Source organism: Elgaria multicarinata, chromosome 7 (assembly GCF_023053635.1).
Source record: "Elgaria multicarinata webbii isolate HBS135686 ecotype San Diego chromosome 7, rElgMul1.1.pri, whole genome shotgun sequence".
Classification (NCBI taxonomy): Eukaryota; Metazoa; Chordata; class Lepidosauria; order Squamata; family Anguidae; genus Elgaria; species Elgaria multicarinata.
The window spans coordinates 16,673,563-16,692,985 of record NC_086177.1 but is presented as its reverse complement, the minus strand read 5'-3'; the positions used below and the strand labels follow the sequence as shown (position 1 = coordinate 16,692,985).

Below are 19,423 nucleotides of genomic sequence, written 5' to 3'. Positions count from 1 at the left end.
AGATTGTCTGATAGGATTGTTGTAAAGATGACTGAGTTGTGATACCTGAAATGCTTCAAACATTCCAAAGTGCTATATAAATGCTCATCTTGGCCAAGCTTGGAAGCCAAGCACTGTTTCTCGTAGCTGGCAAAGCTCTGCTTCCTTGCTTCTGGTTCTGTGAAGGCAAAACTAATGGGTCCCATTTATACTAGCTACTTGACTCACCAGTGGGGTGGTGTAGCAGGGAGGAGCTGCAGGTTGTGTGTGTGTGTGCGGCTGGGTTTGGATGACACAATACGTAATGGGGGGGTAAAGAGTCAATCGTCCGTTGTGTTGCTTATCATGTCATGGGGGTAGGGGGACAAAGAATGGGCATACAACACATGGTACGCTATTTTTTCCATTTAACCCACAGAGAAAAACAACAGGCTGCTCCATTGCTTATCCGGAGACCCATTGATTAAAATGTCATGTGCCGGGCTCCGTTGCGTGTACCATGAGTTATTTCCATTAGCCATAGAGTTCTCCGGCAGGAGCAGCCAAAAGCGCCCCAGCTGCTCTTGTACAGCCGGCAGAACTTGCAATGCATGATGGGATAGGGTGGGAGGACTGAGGAAAGAGCACCAGCTGCGTGGAGGGGCGACGGGACTTTCGGCCGCGCAACAGGGGACGGGCCAACAGATTGTGTGGGGAGTACCGGCAACATAACACATGGTGAGTTGCCTATTCCCCTCCCCCCATTGCCTAAAGTGTCAGCCAAACTCGCTCTGTGTGTGTGAGAGAGAGGGTGGATAGAGTTGCTAGCAACCTGTACCCTTCCATTTGCTGCATCTCAATCCCAGGTGCAGCTCTGGCACCATTTTGAAAGGGGTGTTGTCTGCCTCCATGTGCTGCTAGTTTATTTAAAACAAATGGCCGCTTCTGTGATGGAGTCGACCTGTAGTTTTTCATGCTGCTTGCTAGAATTGAAGTTCTAGTTGCCACTAGCAACTAGATACAACCCAGCAGCTCCTCATGCTGGCTGTTATTAATGCATGGGTATGGGGCATAGGATGTGAATAAAATAAATTATTCCCCTCCCCCCCCCATTTTTATGTCAAAGCAGCCAAGATTGTGGAGGCCCTAGCATGAAGGAATGAGTTGCTTGTGAGGGGAGGTGATGATGCCTGAGGTGTGAAATTTGTCTGATATTGGATCATTGCATTTAAGTGCCTTCTGAAAGCCTCAGAGTTTCTTGTTCTGCCTTAAAAGAAACATTAAGCAAGTTACTGTTTGGACAAGCATCAAACTTTCCAGGGAGCGATTTATTCTGGCCCAGCAAGATAAAAGGATGAATGTGATGAACTCATCGGCCATTTGAGACTTCTATCTTACCTGTTGTGGGAGTTGTTGAGCCCAGAGATTGAACTGAAGTGTGTTTGAAGTATGTTGCTTTGTTGCATTTCAAAAGATACCGAGGTCGAAAGTGCACATTGCCGTTTGAGGTTTGCTTTTTAGCCTCTAGGAGGAAGTTGGAGTCTCCCCTGCTCCTATATAACTCAGTGGGAGGGTTGTAGGACTACAGGACAAAGTAACACTTTGGGGCATGGAGAAATGCCATCGCAGTTCCTAACAAACCCCTAACAGAACAACTACATCAAACATAGGTTACCTGGTATCTAAGTATAAATAATATCACCATCAAATAAGATTAATTCACAGCCATAATAATTCATGGTAACAAAAACTTGGGTTTTCTGTGGTTTTCAGATTTCATGTTCTTTGCAAGATCTATTTGATGTTACATTGTGGCTCTGCAGAAGTTTTGTCCTAAAACTCCCTCACCATTGGCTATGCTGGCTTGGGTTGATGGGAGTTGTAGGCGAAAACATTTGGAGGGCCCCAAATTGCCCATATTTGCATTACATTAATGTATCTTAGTTCTCAGAAGACCTATTTTTGATTCTTTTTATTTATTCTATTTTTCGAAACATGGTTTAACAATAGCTAGCACTCTTGTGGTAGTTAACAAATATAGAAAACGTAATATAATAAAATAATACAACCACATGTTTTAAAGAATGATACAATAACTACTAGTCATTCAAAACAACACCAACACCAACCAAACAGACACCCTTTCCCACTAAGAAGTCCTTCATTCACCAGCCTCCAGCAAGTTTTGGATTTGGAAGTATTTTGTATGGGTCACTCATTGGAGTCTTGTCTCATTTTTGTTTTCCAGCGGTGAAAGTGGTGCTGGCAAAACAGAGAGCACTAAGTTGATCCTCAAGTTTTTGTCCGCTGTGAGCCAACATTCATTGGAACTCTCTCAGAAGGAGAAGACATCTAGTGTCGAACAAGCGATTCTGGAGAGCAGGTATCGTGTCCATAACCTCACCCGTGTTTCACAGCACTTTCCAAGGGACAAATTTAAATAAGGAACATATCTGGAAGGAAAATGTTTCCAAGGAGACCTTTGCCTGTTCAGCTGCCAGGAAAAAAACCACACGCTACAGAACCAAGGACAGGCAGACAACAAGCACATCCCATCCCTTGAGATTTTCTAAATTACAGTGGTCTTTTTAGAGGAACATCTAATTTGTTTCCTTGGTTCAGATGTTTGCACTTATTCAGCGCGTCAAATCTTTTAAAACTCAGATGAAAGTAAGAATAGTTTTCTTCCTAAAAATTCAAACTTTGTAATTAGAATTCTAACATCTGACCCTATTTTAGCCTGCCAGGTGGTTTGCAATGCCCTTGTTTTTGCAATTCTGGGTTGTGTTCAGTTTAGTAGCTTACACATTTTATTTACTTATTTGTTTATTATTATTTTTATTTTATAAATTTGTATCCTGTCCTTCAATATAAATATTTTCGGGGCAGCTGATTGTCATATACCCTGCAGGTTTGTTGTAGATTCTGTTACTTTATTGCAATCTATCTAAAAGCAGTGGCATAATATCATAAATGAATTAATGAGAACCAGAAAGAGTCTTTTAGGATAGATAGTGAAAATAGATAAATAGGCTGTAGAAAATAGATAAGCTGTTAGGATTGATAGTGGCCTGCAAAATACAATTATGTCAATTCTCTTCTGGCTCTCAGAGGGCATTCCAGAACCTTCGGGTTTTTATGTAAGCTTCTCAGAGTTCCCCACTCATTTTATTTTTTTAAAAAAGATTTATTTATTTATTTATTACATTTATATACCGCCCCATAGCCGAAGCTCTCTGGGCGGTTTACAAAGATTAAAACATTGAACATTAAAAATAAGTATACAAAATTTAAAAACGATAAGCATAAAAACAGACAATATCCAGTTAAAAACAACTATTCTGGGGTCAGTTTTTAAAAAAACTCAGCAGATGCTGTTACATGCCTGGGAGAAAAGAAAAGTCTTGACCCGGTGCCGAAAAGATAACAATGTTGGTGCCAGGCGAGCCTTGTCAGGGAGATCCTTCCATAATTGGGGGGCCACCACTGAAAAGGCCCTCTCCCTTGTTGCCATCCTCTGAGATTCTCTCAGAGTAGGCACCCGGAGGAGGACTTTCGATGTTTGTTTTCTGATTTGCCAGGACATGACATATCAAAGCAGTGACCAAGCAGCACCTATCCTTCACCCACCCTACTTGCGTCAAATGAGGCCACCTGCCAAGAAATGTGGCAAGGTCCTCACGACAGAATCCCAGCAAAGCGGGTGGGGGGGGAGGAAAATAAATGTGTACAAGCCCAAATGATTATAGAACAAATGCACAAGAGAGGCATTGAGCTCCATCAGACAATCTTTTTATTGCACGCTCGTTACTGGGCACTCACAGAGTTTCGTGGGTCCCTCTCACGACGTTGTCTGCCTCCTGTACGCCTCCCGCCCCTCCTTCATACCACAAAAATACACCCCAATAAGTGTGATGTATTTTAAACATGGAAGTTGCCATTATCTCCTGCAGGGTGCAGAAGCAGCAGCACGATAAAGACAACCCCTGAATGGGTCACGTGCACTTTTTACTTCCTTTTTCGTCTCCCCAAGAGAAAGAGGAAGTATCGAGCAATGAAAGCCGGTGTGGAGAAGCCACAGGAGGCAAGCGTGATTCCTCTCCCCCTCCCCCCCCCCCCCGGTCTGATGGAGCTCATTGTTCTTTTTTTGCAGATGTTCTTCTGTGCATATAACCTATGATTCATTCATTTACTTTGCCAGGTACATCTCATCACAGGCTAAATAAATTGTCTCTGAAGAAGCTTGGATCATAATTGCAGGTTTCATAGATGAATGAACATGGCAAAGGAGAAAGGCTAAGGGTGTGACAAGGGTCACTCAGATGCAGCTGAATCTCTTTATGGCCACCTTGGACAATTTCATAATAACTGGCTCATACTAATTATAGCTCTTTAGCCTTTTCTAGCGGGGGTGGCAAGGGGAACTCAATGCCAGAGGTTACTTTTGTAAACCGCCCAGACAGCTTCAGCTATGGGGCAGTATATAAATGTAATAAATAAATAAATAAAAAATATCAGGGATAGGTAGACAAATGGATACCTTCAAATTTTAGAGTTGAATCAAACTATTGGGGTGGGTGGGTTGGGGGTCCACTTTTGTTTTATTGCATTGGACCCATTAAGGCTTGTTGTTTTACCTTAACAGGTAAAACAACAACTAAAACAACATCAAGAACAGGGATCACTGTGGTAGAAGGACAAATTGAGAATTGCCATATTTATCTTGATGGGTAACAGGATATCTGGGTTCACATACAAACATGAGAAGTAAAACTATGATTCCCTATCTGCAGCTGCAACAAGCATAAACATGCACGGAACCTATTTTTCAACACACTAGTACTCCCTGTTGTAAGACTGCACAACCCTGCACTTCAGATTGAAGGTGCAGGATTGCCTGGTTGTATTCTCACCCGTACAAAACCTGCCCACCCATTAAACAAACCAAACAAGCTAGATGCCGTGAGGGGGAAAGTTCTACCCTGGCTCCCCCTCCAGAGCACATTCAACCATCCAAATTCCCACTTGCACCATGAAGCTGTACAGCGGCGTTCCCCAACCTTGTGCCTTACAGATGTTTGGATTGCAGCTCCCATCAGCCCCAGCCAGTATGGCCAATGGTAAGGAATTCTGGGAGTTGCAGTCCAAAACATCTGGATGGCACCAGGTTGGGGGAGGCTGCTGTACAGTCTAGGAGCCAACAACCAAGGAATAGGTGGGGATGAGTCAGGGGTGATTTACACTGGATGTACTTTTTTGTTTACTTAGTGAGCAAGGCTTATTGTTATCGCTCCGGCTTTTGTCACCTGTTTTGTTTTGTTTTTCCACAGCCCAATTATGGAGGCCTTCGGCAATGCGAAGACTGTTTACAACAACAACTCAAGCCGCTTTGGGAAGTTCATTCAGCTGAACTTCTGTCAGAAAGGCAACATTCAGGGAGGAAAAATTATAGATTGTATCCTGTGTTTTCCGTGATTGCCCTGACATTATAACGGCATGTATTTTTATATGGCAGACAAAGGGGACTTTGCTTGTCTTCCCATACACATCCCATGATCGTAGTTTACAATGCCAAAGTCTCTAAATATCAAACTACTTCTGTCTTTTCTTTAATTGTGGATTATTGTGAAATGCTGTGGTGAAAGAGTAATAACATTTTAAAGTGGATTTCTATAATATCTAGCTCTTGCTTCATATTAATCCTTAGGAACAATTCTGTTCTTTGTTGAAACACAAGAATTACGGCAATCTTAACATGGTCAGATATCCACTTTTGGGCTAGGCAGAAGGGAACGATGTGGTGCCAACTTCACCATTATTAATCAAGTCGATAATCCGCCGAATTCATTTGTGCACTAGTGTGTTGACAGTTAGCCTGTGCCATGGTTGTCCCAAGTGAGACTAGCTGTGACAACGATGTGTGACATTCCTGGAAGAGGCAGGAGAGGCCCTGTAGGCGTGGCTGTGGCCATAGAGGCAACCACGCAGTCTTGCTTGCTTCTCCCATGTTACGCTGCTGCAAGCTCTCCGGTTTGGTTAGCAAAAATCACACTGAGCCATGAGGAACTGCCTCTATTCTATAGTTCTGTAGAGTAGTGCTATCCCATCCTTTTGGACTGGTCATATGGTGCACTTGTTAAAATGGTTAGCTGTTACTGTACTAGTGAATTGGTGAATGAGAGAGAGAGAGATGGGTATTTCTTCTGTTCAGCATGTGTGGAAAAGGTCATCCTCCCTGCCTGTCTAATCAGGGGGTTTTCAAAGTTGCCCTTAATTCCTAACTGAAATCTCACAAAAGTTATTCTTAGCCAGGCATTGAACTGAGCAGCAAATAAACAGATGCCAGTTAAAATTCTCACCCAACGACAGTCTTAAATAACCTTCTTTTTTTAAAAAAAGGATTGATACAAAAGCTCTAGCATCTTTTATTAGACAAACATAAAACAAAAATGTTTGTAAACCAAGTGTTCCAAGAAGTTAATATACAGGCTATATCTCCCCCCACCCTCCCCATGCTCAACTCAACTGTTCTGTTCCTTGACCTATTTATCTGCTACCTGTGAAAGATTTATTAGAGAAGGTAAGACGTATTTCATTTTCTTTCCTAACAATTTGTTTTTAAATGTAAAGAACCTTGCTTATGATCTCACCTATATTGTGCTGGATAGGTCTCTAAGTATGTTTTCTCTCATAGAATCGAGTAGTAAGGCAAAATCCAGGAGAGAGGAATTATCACGTATTCTATGCCCTGCTGGCAGGGATTGAAGGAGAAAAGAAAGGTGAGAGGCATTCTTGTGCTTGAATAATGGTTTGAGTAGCTCTTTGCCAACGCTTTTTCATTACTTTTCCACCATTTTAGTCTATTTATTTATTTATTTATTACATTTTTATACCGCCCAATAGCCGAAGCTCTCTGGGCGGTTCACAAAAATTAAAACCATAATAAAACAACATTTTTAAATGTAAAGAAAGAAAATAACTAATGTAATAATAATAATCTAGAACTGCTGCATTTTTCATATAGGCAAGCATCGCACTGGTATTGCCTGCAGAAATTACTTGTTCCCTTTCTTTCTTTGTTACATTTATATCCTGCATTTTCCTCCCACAAGCCCAAAGTGGCATGCATGGTCCTGCTCTTCTCAATTTTATCCTCGCAACAACCCTGTGAGCCAGAGAAGGCTGAGAATCAGTGACAGGCCCAAATTGTGGCATCCCACATGTTCCCAGGGACGTCCATGTCCCTTCACCCACACCCTGTGCCATGCTCTATTTGGAGATTGGGTTGAGAGGATGGATGCGCTCCTGCCATCCCCTTGACACAATTTCCAAATAGATTACAGCACGAGGGGGGGAAGGAGGATATTTCCTGCGGCTTGACATGTATTGTCAAGCCGGGAGAAACCACCTTCCTTTCAGCACGGCTACAGCAACCTGCAGCGGGGTGTCCTTACTGAGTCCATCCTGCTGCAGATTGCTTTAGCCATGCTGAAAGGAGGAAGGGGCGGATAGATGGCTTTTCCTCCGAGGAGCGATCCAGGCACCACCACCCCATTTCTCCCTACGGTGTCTGCTGTGTCGGCAAAGGACACGACCTGCCCGTCACCCAGCAACAAGCGGTGGTGCGTCACTGCAAATTGGATCCATCCGCTGAGGCCGTTTTCTTCTTTCGGCGGATGGATCCATTTTCCAGGGAGGCGTGGCACCACTGCTTGTTGCAGCTGCGGGTTTCCCCTCTCCAAGTCCAACAATCTAACCACTATATCACACTGGGTCTTTACTACTAAGTAAAGCCAGTTTCTTAAATGCTTTACCTAGTAAGACCCAGTGTGGTGTAGTGGTTAGATTGTTGGATGGCTTGACCAGTGTAGTATAAAGAGCCAGTGTAGTATAGTATAGTGGTTAGGGGAGACCAGGGTTCATATTGGAGATAATCAAGATATACTGTAACTCCTCCTCTCCTTTACTTTTAAGCATTTTTTTCCATATTTTAAATACAATAGTGTGGTATAATTGTGTTTCCTGTTTCCAGAAGCATTTTACCTATCTGCACCGGAGAGCTATCACTACCTGAACCAATCTGGATGTGTCGCGGACAAGACAATCAATGACAAAGAATCATTCAAAGAAGTCATTGTGAGTTTGGCATGCCCATTCTTTATAGCACGGGTGGGGAACCCTCAGCTCATGGGCCATATCTATTCTGCAGCTTCTGATGCAGCTTCCCACCCTGCCCCATACAGCCTTCCCCTTGGGGAAGACTGGGTGGGGCAGGAGGATAGGGTGCTACTGCCCTAAGGCACTCTGTGCACATTTGGGAAGAAGAGGCCAAGAATGTGTGCTCCCCTCCACCCAATCTTTCCCCAGGGGGAAGCTTAGGATGCCATTTTCCTGAAGGCCCTTTTTCTGCCTTCATAGTCCTATAAAGGAGCCTCTGTAGCCACAACAATGTTGTGGGGCAATTTACAGAATCATCCGAATAGAGTAGTAAAACCTTCTTTCTGAACTATATCACTTTAGAAATTGCCCGTTTTAGTTTCAGTGGCAGGAACTGGGACAAGGCTACAGGCTGCCTCGTTCCCAGAGCTAAGGCATGCATCTCTCTCATTTCCTATGTCTGTGGGTTACATAAAACTGAGAAACCAGAAAGTTGCCCACTCCCATTCTTACGCCGCAAAAATTGACAATTTCCATTGGTATTGCTGACTGTCTTCCTGATCTGCAGGTTAAGCATTGGTTTTCTCTGCATGAATCCATAACAGAGGGGATTGGAGATTGGAGCTACTTGGCTGGAAGGGAAAAAAATGCATTGTGTTTACCTTCTCAAGCCCTCAATAATCACATTGTGTTTTCTTCTAGACGGCCATGGAAGTGATGCAGTTCACCACTGAGGAGGTGCGAGACGTTCTTCGGCTGCTTGCTGGCATTTTGCACCTAGGCAACATTGAATTTATTACTGCTGGCGGAGCACAGGTGTCCTTCAAAACAGGTGAGAAAGATGGCGAGGCCCTGTATATTAGGAATGTTTATATCCTGTCTTTTTATTCAAAAGCTAAATGACTCAAGGCAACTTACCAAATCCATTTGAAACTAACAAATCATCTCTTCGAGTTCCAAATCAATAAATTTAGATAACTCAGAATATGGTATTGGGTATAAAGTGCACTCAATTGAAGGGAAATAGACATTTGGATAAACTGTTGATTAGGTTATCTATCACTTTTTCTTTGCCTCATAGGGAACCTTAGGTTTTTCTTTTCATCCCAAATCATACTGCTGTGCTTGTCGGCATCTATTTTTATTTGTTTGTTTATTTATCCTCTCTGTTTCTTTCTAGCTCTGGGTAGATCCGCAGAGTTACTTGGGCTGGACTCAACGCAACTAACCGAAGCATTGACGCAGAGATCAATGATACTCAGGGGAGAAGAAATTTTAACACCTCTCAGTGTACAGCAGGTAAAAATAAGTTACTGTGGGGTATTTTACATGCATTGTCTGATCTTGCTTGGCTTCCCTGGTGCTGCAGCCTTGTGACCTGTAGAGGGTGTGCATACGCTGGAAGGCCAAACGTGACCCTAGGATAGAGAAGGCAGCACCGTTCAATTTGATGGGCTGTGGTGAGGATGTTAGGCAGGGATGGGGAATCCCCAGCCCACAGGCCTAATCCAGCCCATAAAGGTCCCACCATTTGATTTATGGAGACTTTGGTTCTTTTTGCGGGCTCCTTCTGCAGGCTCCATCACCCCCACCACCCACCCATGCCTCATCCTCTGGAAGCTTTGTATCACTTTAAATAAAAATAAAATAAAAATTTAAAAAATCATCTGGAAGCAATGGGGGGGGAATAATGGATTGGAATTATTATTATTTAATATTTGATTTATATCCTGCCTCTAGCTTGAAAAAGAAGGCAAGTAATGGGAGATATGATAGAGGTCTACAAAATTATGCATGGTGTGGATAAATTATGCCAGTGTGGTGTAGTGGCTAAAGTATTGGACTGGGAGTCGGGAGATCCGGGTTCTAACAACAACAACAACAACAACAATAATAATAATAATAAATTTATTTCTAACCCGCCTCTCCATCCTGATTGAGGCGGGGAACAACAAGTATAAAATACATAAAATATTAATCAAAACACAATATTTAAAACTTCCTAAAAACATACTAAAAGCATCCTAGTCCCCACATGGCCAGGGAAACCATTGGGTGACTTTGGGCCAGTCACACACTCTCAGCCCAACCCGCCTCACAGGGTTGTTGTTGTGAGGATAACATGGAGAGGAGGAGGAGGATTATGTACGCCGTCTTGGGTTCCTTGGAGGAAAAAAGGCAGGATATAAATGCAATAATAATAATAATAAAAAATGTGGATAAGTAGACATTTTTTCTTTCTCTCATAATACTAGAACTTGAGTCATCCCTTGAAACTGATTGATGGGAGAATCGGGATAGATAAAAGAAAGTATTTCTTCACTTAGCACATAGTAAAACTGTGGAATTCACTACCAGAAGATATAGTGATGGCCACAGTTTGGGTGACTTTAAAAGGGGGTTAGACAAATTCCCGGAGAAGGCAATCCATGGCTCCTAGTGGTGATGCCTGTAGGCTACCTCTAGTATCAGAGGCAATATGCCTACGTATAGTGGTTGCTGGGGAACATGGGCAGGAGGGTGCTGTTGTGCTAATACCCTACTTGCGAGTTTTCCGGAGGGAAGCCGGTTGGCCGCTGTGTGAACAGAATGCTGGACTACTAGTTGGACCCTTGGTCAGATTCAGTATCTTATGTTCTTTCCACCCAAAAATGGTGCCCAAGGCAGCTTTAATTACATTTTGTTTCAAACTAACATTGAAACAAACTGTAATTAAAAAAATCATAAAATAAATATAAGGCACAATTAAAAACACCGCATTAAAAGAAATAAACAGCACCCAACTCAATTGAAACCCCTTCTGCAACAGATCAGTTTACATGATAAAGGCTTTCCTGAATAAAAATTTGCTTGCTGGCAGAAGAACAAGAGAGAGGGAGCCAACCTAATCTCCCTTGGCAGGGAGTTCCAGAGACTGGGAGCAGCCACTGTGTAGGTCCTGTTTCATGTCCCCACCAAACTTGCTTCCAATGGCAGCAAAACCAAGAGAAGGGCATCCTCGGAAGATCTTAAAACCCTGGGCAGGCTCCTATGTAAGAAAAGGGGATTGCCTTTGCTTACCATGCCACTCACTCTCCCAATTGGGCAGGGAACAGCTTCAGATGCTTCTCATCTTCCCCAATGGGGGAAGGCAGAAGTCAGGCAAAGCCTCCACTCCGGGCCTTGGTCATGGCAATTTCCGTACGGGCAGATTTTCCCCAGCCGGGGAAAGTATGCAGTTCACCAAAGCCGCCCCAACAGAGGTAGTATCTAGAGCACCCCACTCACTTTGGTTGCCCCAGCTTCACTTATGCCATACCTTCCTCCATTGGGGAGGAGGCAGGGCAGGCGTAGTGGCAAATGGAGCATTCCATCCACCGCCCTCAGTCGAGTTGGCTTTGCCTGCACCACGTCTTCTCTCGTTGGGAGGATGCGGGGTGGACAAAGGCATTCCCATGTTCACGAGGACAGTATGTCTCTTACATGGTTTTCTGGGTGACCCTTTCATATTCTCCATCTTGCTTTTCTTTGAGATTTTACATTATCAGTTGCTCTTCTCTCTTTTTGTTCTGTGTCTAAATCTTTGTGTGGGGTGAGGCAGAACAAGAGAATTCCAAGTTCATGTTAAAATATTTGCCTTGTCTACAAAATGCGGGAAACAGAGTAGTATCCAATTTTAGTCCTAAGTTGGGTAGATCCATTGAAATGAATGGGACTTAAGTTAGGACTAACATTGGATTCTATCTATCTATCTATCTATCTATCTATCTATCTGCATCTTTATTCAGCAGCAGTTGGGAGGGACGGAGATGGGGGGGTCTATGCTTTTCAAGAAGGCAATGAAATGTGACTGTGTGTTGTGTGCCTCTGTGTATCAATTGTGATGTGCTTGTCATGTCTCTAAACTTTGAGTTATATTGCTGGAAAGGGAGTATGTCAAAAATCCTGACGCAAAATTGCTCTGCTCTATGTTTCTCATTAGGCAATAGATAGCAGAGATTCAGCAGCTATGGCACTTTATTCCCAGTGCTTTGCCTGGATTATTAAAAAAATCAACAGCAGAATAAAAGGCAAAGACGACTTCAAGTCCATTGGAATTTTAGACATCTTTGGATTTGAAAATTTTGAGGTATGTTCCAAAAATGTATTCAGAGCTGATGCTTTTATCTTTCATTGTTGATCTGGTTGCTCCTGCATAACCTGACTAGGATTTCCAGTTGCTGAGGGTGATTTTTTTTTAATACTTCGTATATCTCCTGACTTTTTCCAGGTTAATCGTTTTGAGCAGTTCAGTATTAACTATGCAAATGAAAAACTTCAAGAGTATTTCAACAAGCATATTTTTTCATTGGAGCAATTAGAATATAGCAGGTAAGAATTGTAAGGTGATTTTTTTTTTCCTGCCATAGACTTAAAAAACCCAAGTTTATCTGCTTTTAATTCTGATGCTCCGCTCCCTTATGGTATTTTGGACCACTATAAGCATTATCTTACCATTATTTTAACATAGGGGTGGGTAACTTTGGGAGGTCCAGAGGCCATTTTCGCTCTCTGGACCTTCCCTTGTACCTTTCCCCCATGGGGGCCAAACAAAGGGGAGGAATAAAAAATAAAAACAAAATGACATTTGTAGCTGCTATGTAGCTCCAAAATAGTCAATGTTAATCACAAATGAGCTATTTTTTACCCTTTGGGCTCTCCATAGCAACTCTGGACACCTTTTTGCTTGGGAGGGAAAAATTGAATTTTGGGTAGGGGGTGTCCCCCTGAATTCAGAGGGTGGCAGGGCCACGCTGAGGGGGGGAGTTGCAGGGGCCACAAGTTGCCCACCCCTGTTTTAAAACAAGCCGATTTCTCTTCAGTTTTCTTAGTGGGTAGGCTAATTATATTTGCTTTTGATAATTGTAATAAAATGTGTCCCTCTTGGGTTTTGTTAGAGAAGGACTCCTATGGGAAGACATTGACTGGACAGATAATGGGGAATGCTTGGATCTAATTGAAAAGGTAAATATACTTTATATTGTGCGTTGTGCAATATAATCAGTTCAGTTTATTCTGGTTTTATTGCTAAAGGCCTTAGGAGTGTTTTGCTGAGAAGCTGTCTATACATTTGAGAAATAATTCATATTAATACTGGAATACAAGGGCAGCATGTATTTTTAATAACAATGACAAAACAATAGCCACTGACAAAAGTAATATGTTTATTTGTTAATGTGATAATTGTGCATTACAAACTGAAACATTGTGGCAAGCTTCGTTATCACTGCTGAGTCTGGCTGACTTTGGACGATCAGAGGGGGAATCACTGCAGCGCCAACCCCCCCCCCCACCCTGCCCCCGCATGCCACAGCCACGCAACTGGGATTGCCCCGATTACCCATGCTGCATCGTGGGTTGCTGTATCACCTGAACATGGCATAGGGTTGTAGGGTGGGGGGAAATTAACTATGCCTGCACCGCACGTCAGGTTCCGATGACACGGCAACCTATGACGCAGCCCTGGTAATTAGGGTAATCCCAGCACACATGGAGGTGTGGGAATCATGCGATGCTGCATTGTTTCTCCTACTGATTGTCCAAATCCCAGAAAAAATGGAAGGTTTTTTTTTCTCCAAATTTTTCAAAAGCCTCTGGAAAGAATTGCCCTCCCCACCAGTATTTTTTAAAAAATTATTATTCCCACCCCCATTTTATGGATTCCCCCCCCCCAAGCCTTCACATCTGTAGGGCAGGACAGGGCTATTGAGGGAAGGAAAAAGAGAGAACAAGTATTTTGAAGACAGCTAGAGCTATCAGGATAACAAAATCAGGTTGTGACCAAGAAGTAGATTACGAGGAAGTGATGGAGCCAATTTGCTGATTGACCAGAGCTAAAAGAACATTAACTCAAACTGCTGATGGATCAGCTTCCATCAGTGGAATGGGGGAGGTGGCAATTTTTAATAAAAAACATGCTTCGTTTATTCATTATAGTGAATAGCCTGGCCCATCTGAAATCTGAGGTCTTCCTTGGTGCAACATCTGCTGATTCTTTAGGAATGAGTCTGTTCTCTGCCAGAGGAGCAGGCAGCAATGTAATTTGGAGGCTAGACTGATACATTCGAGCAGATGTGAGGCGGCTGCTGCTGAGAACAGCAGATCCATGTTTCCTCCTCCCCTATAGATATTTTTAGGGATCTTGAGATACATATGTGTGACATGACATTAACCTGCTGGATGTTTACCCATTCCTGCTCCATTTCATTGGCTGCTGCATGCAGGGGGACCTGCAGAGCAATTATATCACGCCACACATTGTACACCACTGGATGTTGTATGGAGAACAAGATGCAAGGTTGCTGCTGTTGCTATAGCAAGTGCAGGGTGGCCAGGATCTGGTTCCAGCTTGAGAAACCTTGAAGAATATACCGTTCATGTCACTCTATACCACTAAAAGCCAAACATACCACACTGACTTACTGGTCTTGAGAATACGTGATTCCGTGCAAAAAACGTCACACACAAAAACAGAAAAGAAAAGAGTGGTACAAACAGCTTTTGTGGCCTGCTTGACATTATTTTATTTTCTTGTGTCTTAATTGTCTAGAAACTTGGCTTGTTAGCACTTATAAATGAAGAAAGCCATTTCCCTCAAGCTACAGACAGCACCTTGTTGGCAAAGTTACACATCCAACATGCTGTGAGTAATGTTCTTGTTATTTGTTTATAGATACGCTCTACTACTGAACTTCAAATATGTTGCTGGTATTTATCCTGTTCAAAGTGTTTGTAGGCTTTAGAAAAATTATTATTATTATTATTTATTTATATAGCACCATCAATGTACATGGTGCAGTACAGAGTAAAACAGTAAATAGCAAGACCCTGCCGCATAGGCTTACATTCTAATAAAATCATAATAAAACAATAAGGAGGGGAAGAGAATGCACCAAACAGGCACAGGGTAGGGTAAAACTAGCAGTATAAAGTCAGAACAAAATCAAGTTTTAAAAGCTTTAGGAAAAAGAAAATTTTTTAGCTGAGCTTTAAAAGCTGCGATTGAACTTGTAGTTCTCAAATGTTCTGGAAGAGTGTTCTAGGCGTAAGGGGCAGGAGAAGAAAATGGACGAAGCCGAGCAAGGGAAGTAGAGACCCTTGGGCAGGTGAGAAACCTGGCATCAGAGGAGCGAAGAGCACGAGCGGGGGAATAGTGTGAATTCTGGGGCCTATATTGTACTGATATTCATTACGCGGGTTAATAAATGGGAGAGTTAATACATGGAGGATCAGTGTTATTGGACAGGGGAATGGCCGTATCTACCATTAATAGGGGGAGGAATCGTGGTGTCCATGATCTCCCATGCGCACATGATTGCCTTTCTTGGCACCCACCAAGGTACTCTACCCCTCTCACTTAAAACACACACATACACATCTTACTGGCTGCTGGTATAGTTGTGAAGTTGATTTTTTGGTGTTCCTTATAAATATGGGTTCAAAGGAGTTGAACCTAGACCCCACCTCTACTTTGTACTCCGTCTTTTGGGAAGGTTACTTGTCCTTTGCCACGCCTCCTATGGCAGCCATTTTGTGATGGTCCCCAGGGCAGTTTCTCAAATTGACAAATTTGTCCAATGCCGAAAAAGGTTGCCTATCTGTGATCTAGGTATTTCATAGATTTTTTTGTGTTTTTATTGGAATTTTATGCCTGTTTGATACCTATTTGTGCATATTCACTAATACCTAAAATGAATAAGTCCAGTTAAAGGTGTATTTTTTTAAAAATCAGTATACCCTTTAATTTGCATCTTTGCCAAATAGGCATTAGTCTTATACAATGCCTGTTTACCTACTGTGCTTTTGAAGCAGTCTAGAGTGATTACCCATATAAACATGGCCGCCAATTTTATGAAGCCCGTCTTCCAGCGAGTTCTGACAAGCATGGTAATATTCTGCTCTTCTGACATTTTCCAATTTTGTAACCTAAAAAAAGTTTATCTTTTTCCTCCTTTGTAAATAGAACAATCCTTTTTATGTGAAACCAAGAGTTGCTGTCCACAACTTTGGAGTGAAACACTATGCCGGGGAGGTAATTTTTTTACTTCTGTGTGTATTGAACTTCTTCCAAATAATGTTTCAGCAGCAGTTCAGTTTTGCCCTGCAGCCACTTGCAAATTAACTGAAGCATTCAGTTTCTTCTCTGCTCTTTACAATAGTGCCTCTGTGTGAAGCTGTTAATAAGAGGAGCTTGCTTTTAAAAAAATAAAAATTAAGTGGAGCCTGTTCTGCTTCTTTTCAAATAGGTCCAATATGATGTCAGAGGAATCTTGGAGAAAAACAGGGACACTTTCAGGGATGATCTCCTGAACCTCTTAAGGGAAAGCAGGTATGTTAAGACTTTCATCTAGGGTCTTGATCATATAGCACGCTGAAAATTTTGGATTCCAGTATTAATGGAGATTGATAGATAGTGTACCTCTGTTGTATGCTGTTCTAAACATAATCTGTATTTATTAAGAAGCACCTGAGTAGTAGGTTGGCCTTATTGTGCAGCTTCAACCTCTGGGTCTGCTTTGATTTGTCAGGTAGAATGCTAATGGCCCCATTCAGACAACACGCTAAACCACGCTGCTTAACCACAAAATGATTAACGGAATGCATGCATTCCATTGACCATTTTGTGGTTAAGCAGCGTGGTTTAGCGTGTTGTCTGAACGGGGCCAATCTGTTTCCTGCCTAAAGCATGGAAGGGGGATAGCTGCATAAACAATGTGCTGCCATGCGCTCACACACATGCCCCTGCCTCCATTTGCGCTGATAGTTTATGCTGAAGGTCTATGGGAGAGGCTTTTTCTGCCCCTGAATTCTCCATAACACAAGGCTTTTAAAAGGATGTCTAAGCTGTAATTTTACCTTAATTACATTTAGGGAGGCTCAAAATAGATTTTCCTTGATTTATGCAGTGACTAATTTTGAGGACTCTAGTTATAACGTGCTTCATTGATAGTCCAAATAAATTATGGACATAGAACAAATTGATAATATGATACAATTTATTGGGGCGTGTATCGACTTCATGTGTCTACATTTTAGAGAGCTTTGCGTGACCCTTAAGGTTGCATCTGAATATCTCGCATTCCAGCAACAATTCTTAACTTCAGAGAGAGTTTTTCATAGAAACAATCAGCCCTATAGATTTCTTTTAAGCCTGGCAAATTGTCCTGCTTATGAAAAGTAGCGCCAATCAGGGAAATCTTCAAGGGCATAGAAACCTTGTTCTATGCAACCATTATTATTGAGTATATACTTACCTAAAGAGGCAACTGGCAGTCTTAACTTCACTTTTGAGAGGGCCCGTGACCATGGAGTCACTGATCGATAACTCTCTAATGTCTATTATTTAATCCTTTTTCTTCCACTAAATGAAGCAGCTTTGCAGGGAAAGGCAGGTGTCAAACAAGGAAAATGCACAAAGGCTATTGCATATTTGTAAAACATGGAGAGCATGTGAAGTAGATAGGCATAATTACGGAGACATAAAAGTGCCATTAGGTTCTTCTGCAAAGGGTTTTAATCAATACCATAATATGGAGGCATGCACGAATGACATTGCTTGGTACTTAGTAGAGCTGTATATATTAGGCTTTTATGGCTAATAGACAAATCCCTATTAATAGTATTGGAAATAATTAAATGCAGTTTTGACTGCCTTGTAATAAACATGTTCAACATGTTCAACAAAAAAACTGGGAGAACTCTCTAAAATCACATGTTCTCCCATATTTTATATGAATGTTGTACAACCTTCTCAGCAGTACCTCGCAATTATTTATTTAAGTGAGTTAAGCCATCCTGAGTGCTGCTTTTAATGTGGACAGGGCGATACCGATTCTCTAAAATGAATATAAATACAATTATTGATCAATCTCATTTTGATTCTACCCTTCCTTCCAAGGATGGGCAGCATACATGAGGTCATCTTATTTTATAATAACAGAAACCCTGCGAGGTAGGTCATGCTAAGAAATAGTGGCTAGCCTAACATTCTCCTGTGGGCTTTATGGCTATATGGGGATTTAAACCGAGGATTCCTTGTCCTAGGGCCTTGCTAGACCAGGCGTTAGCGCAGTGTGAGGCCCAGTTTCCCTCCTGTGCATCCAGATGACGCACAGGGGAATCCGGGGTCAGGCCGTGCTGAAGCCTGCCTTAAGCCGGCATAAGCGAATTCGCTTATGGCCCGGCTTTTCCGCAGCCCTGGCCTCAGGCCGGGGCTGCGGAATATCTAGCAGGGTCCGTGGCTTTTTGCAGCTACTCACTTACTCACGAGTAGCCGGGAAAAGCCACGGACTGGGCACAGCACTCATACGAGCGCTGTGCCCATCGGGCCGGGGGGGATCCCAGGGGGGGAGAGAGAGGGGCAGGGGGAAGACCGGAACTGCCAGGAGAGGGGGGGGAAGCCGGACATCGGGCCTGGCAAGGGGGGGAGAAGATCGGGGACGGGATTGGGCCTGTCAAGGGGGGGAGAAGATTGGGGACGAGATCGGGCCTGGCAAGGGGGGGGAGAAGATCGGGGACGGGATTGGGCCTGGCAAGGGGGGGAGAAGATCGGGGATGGGATTGGGCCTGGCAAGGGGGGGGAGAAGATCGGGGACGGGATTGGGCCTGGCAAGGGGGGGGAGAAGATCGGGGATGGGATTGGGCCTGGCAAGGGGGGGGAGAAGATCGGGGACGGGATCGGGCCTGGCAAGGGGGGGAGAAGATCGGGGACGGGACCGGGCCTGGCAAGGGGGGGAGAAGATCGGGGATGGGATCGGGCCTGGCAGGGGGGGGGAGAAGATCGGGGACGGGATCGGGCCTGGCAAGGGGGGGAGAAGATCGGGGACGGGACCGGGCCTGGCAAGGGGGGGAGAAGCTCGGGGACGGGATTGGGCCTGGCAAGGGGGGGGGAGAAGATCGGGGACGGGATCGGGCCTGGCGGATGGGGGGAGGACGAGCGAGCAGGCAGCGGGGGATCAGGGGCAGGGAGAGCAGGGGGGCTTTATTTTTGTAAAAAAAACCACTTACCTTTTCCGGCGGGGCTCCGGTGCACATGGCTCCTTTAACAAAAAAATAATAAAAAAAAAATGGCCGACACTACGGGGCTTCCCGTTGCCCCGTCACGTTGTGCGTGTAGAAGCCAGCGACGGCGCACGCTAGCTCTAGCGCGCCGTCGCCCCTCCTCCCTGCCGGTTTATCCGGCAGGTCTAGCAAGGCCCCAAATCTAATGTAGTCAGAAGTATATTGTGCTCTATGAATGTATGATGATTCAGTCCCTTATATCCAGAGGAAATAATCTTCACTAGTTCTC

General features: G+C 43.5%; 1 protein-coding gene across 1 annotated transcript in view; it reads left to right on the top strand.

Moving 5' to 3' along the window:
* The window catches only part of MYO10 (myosin X), a 185,236-nt gene that overhangs the window by 96,916 nt on the left and 68,897 nt on the right, over positions 1 to 19,423 (top strand). The window contains exons 5-17 of the mRNA XM_063130250.1: positions 2,207 to 2,341; positions 5,289 to 5,413; positions 6,525 to 6,538; positions 6,653 to 6,737; positions 7,991 to 8,094; positions 8,818 to 8,947; positions 9,296 to 9,414; positions 12,077 to 12,223; positions 12,365 to 12,465; positions 13,032 to 13,098; positions 14,684 to 14,776; positions 16,097 to 16,165; positions 16,380 to 16,462. Of these exons, the coding sequence (XP_062986320.1) occupies positions 2,207 to 2,341; positions 5,289 to 5,413; positions 6,525 to 6,538; positions 6,653 to 6,737; positions 7,991 to 8,094; positions 8,818 to 8,947; positions 9,296 to 9,414; positions 12,077 to 12,223; positions 12,365 to 12,465; positions 13,032 to 13,098; positions 14,684 to 14,776; positions 16,097 to 16,165; positions 16,380 to 16,462 (1,272 nt within the window). The remainder of the gene's footprint in view (positions 1 to 2,206; positions 2,342 to 5,288; positions 5,414 to 6,524; positions 6,539 to 6,652; positions 6,738 to 7,990; positions 8,095 to 8,817; positions 8,948 to 9,295; positions 9,415 to 12,076; positions 12,224 to 12,364; positions 12,466 to 13,031; positions 13,099 to 14,683; positions 14,777 to 16,096; positions 16,166 to 16,379; positions 16,463 to 19,423) is intronic.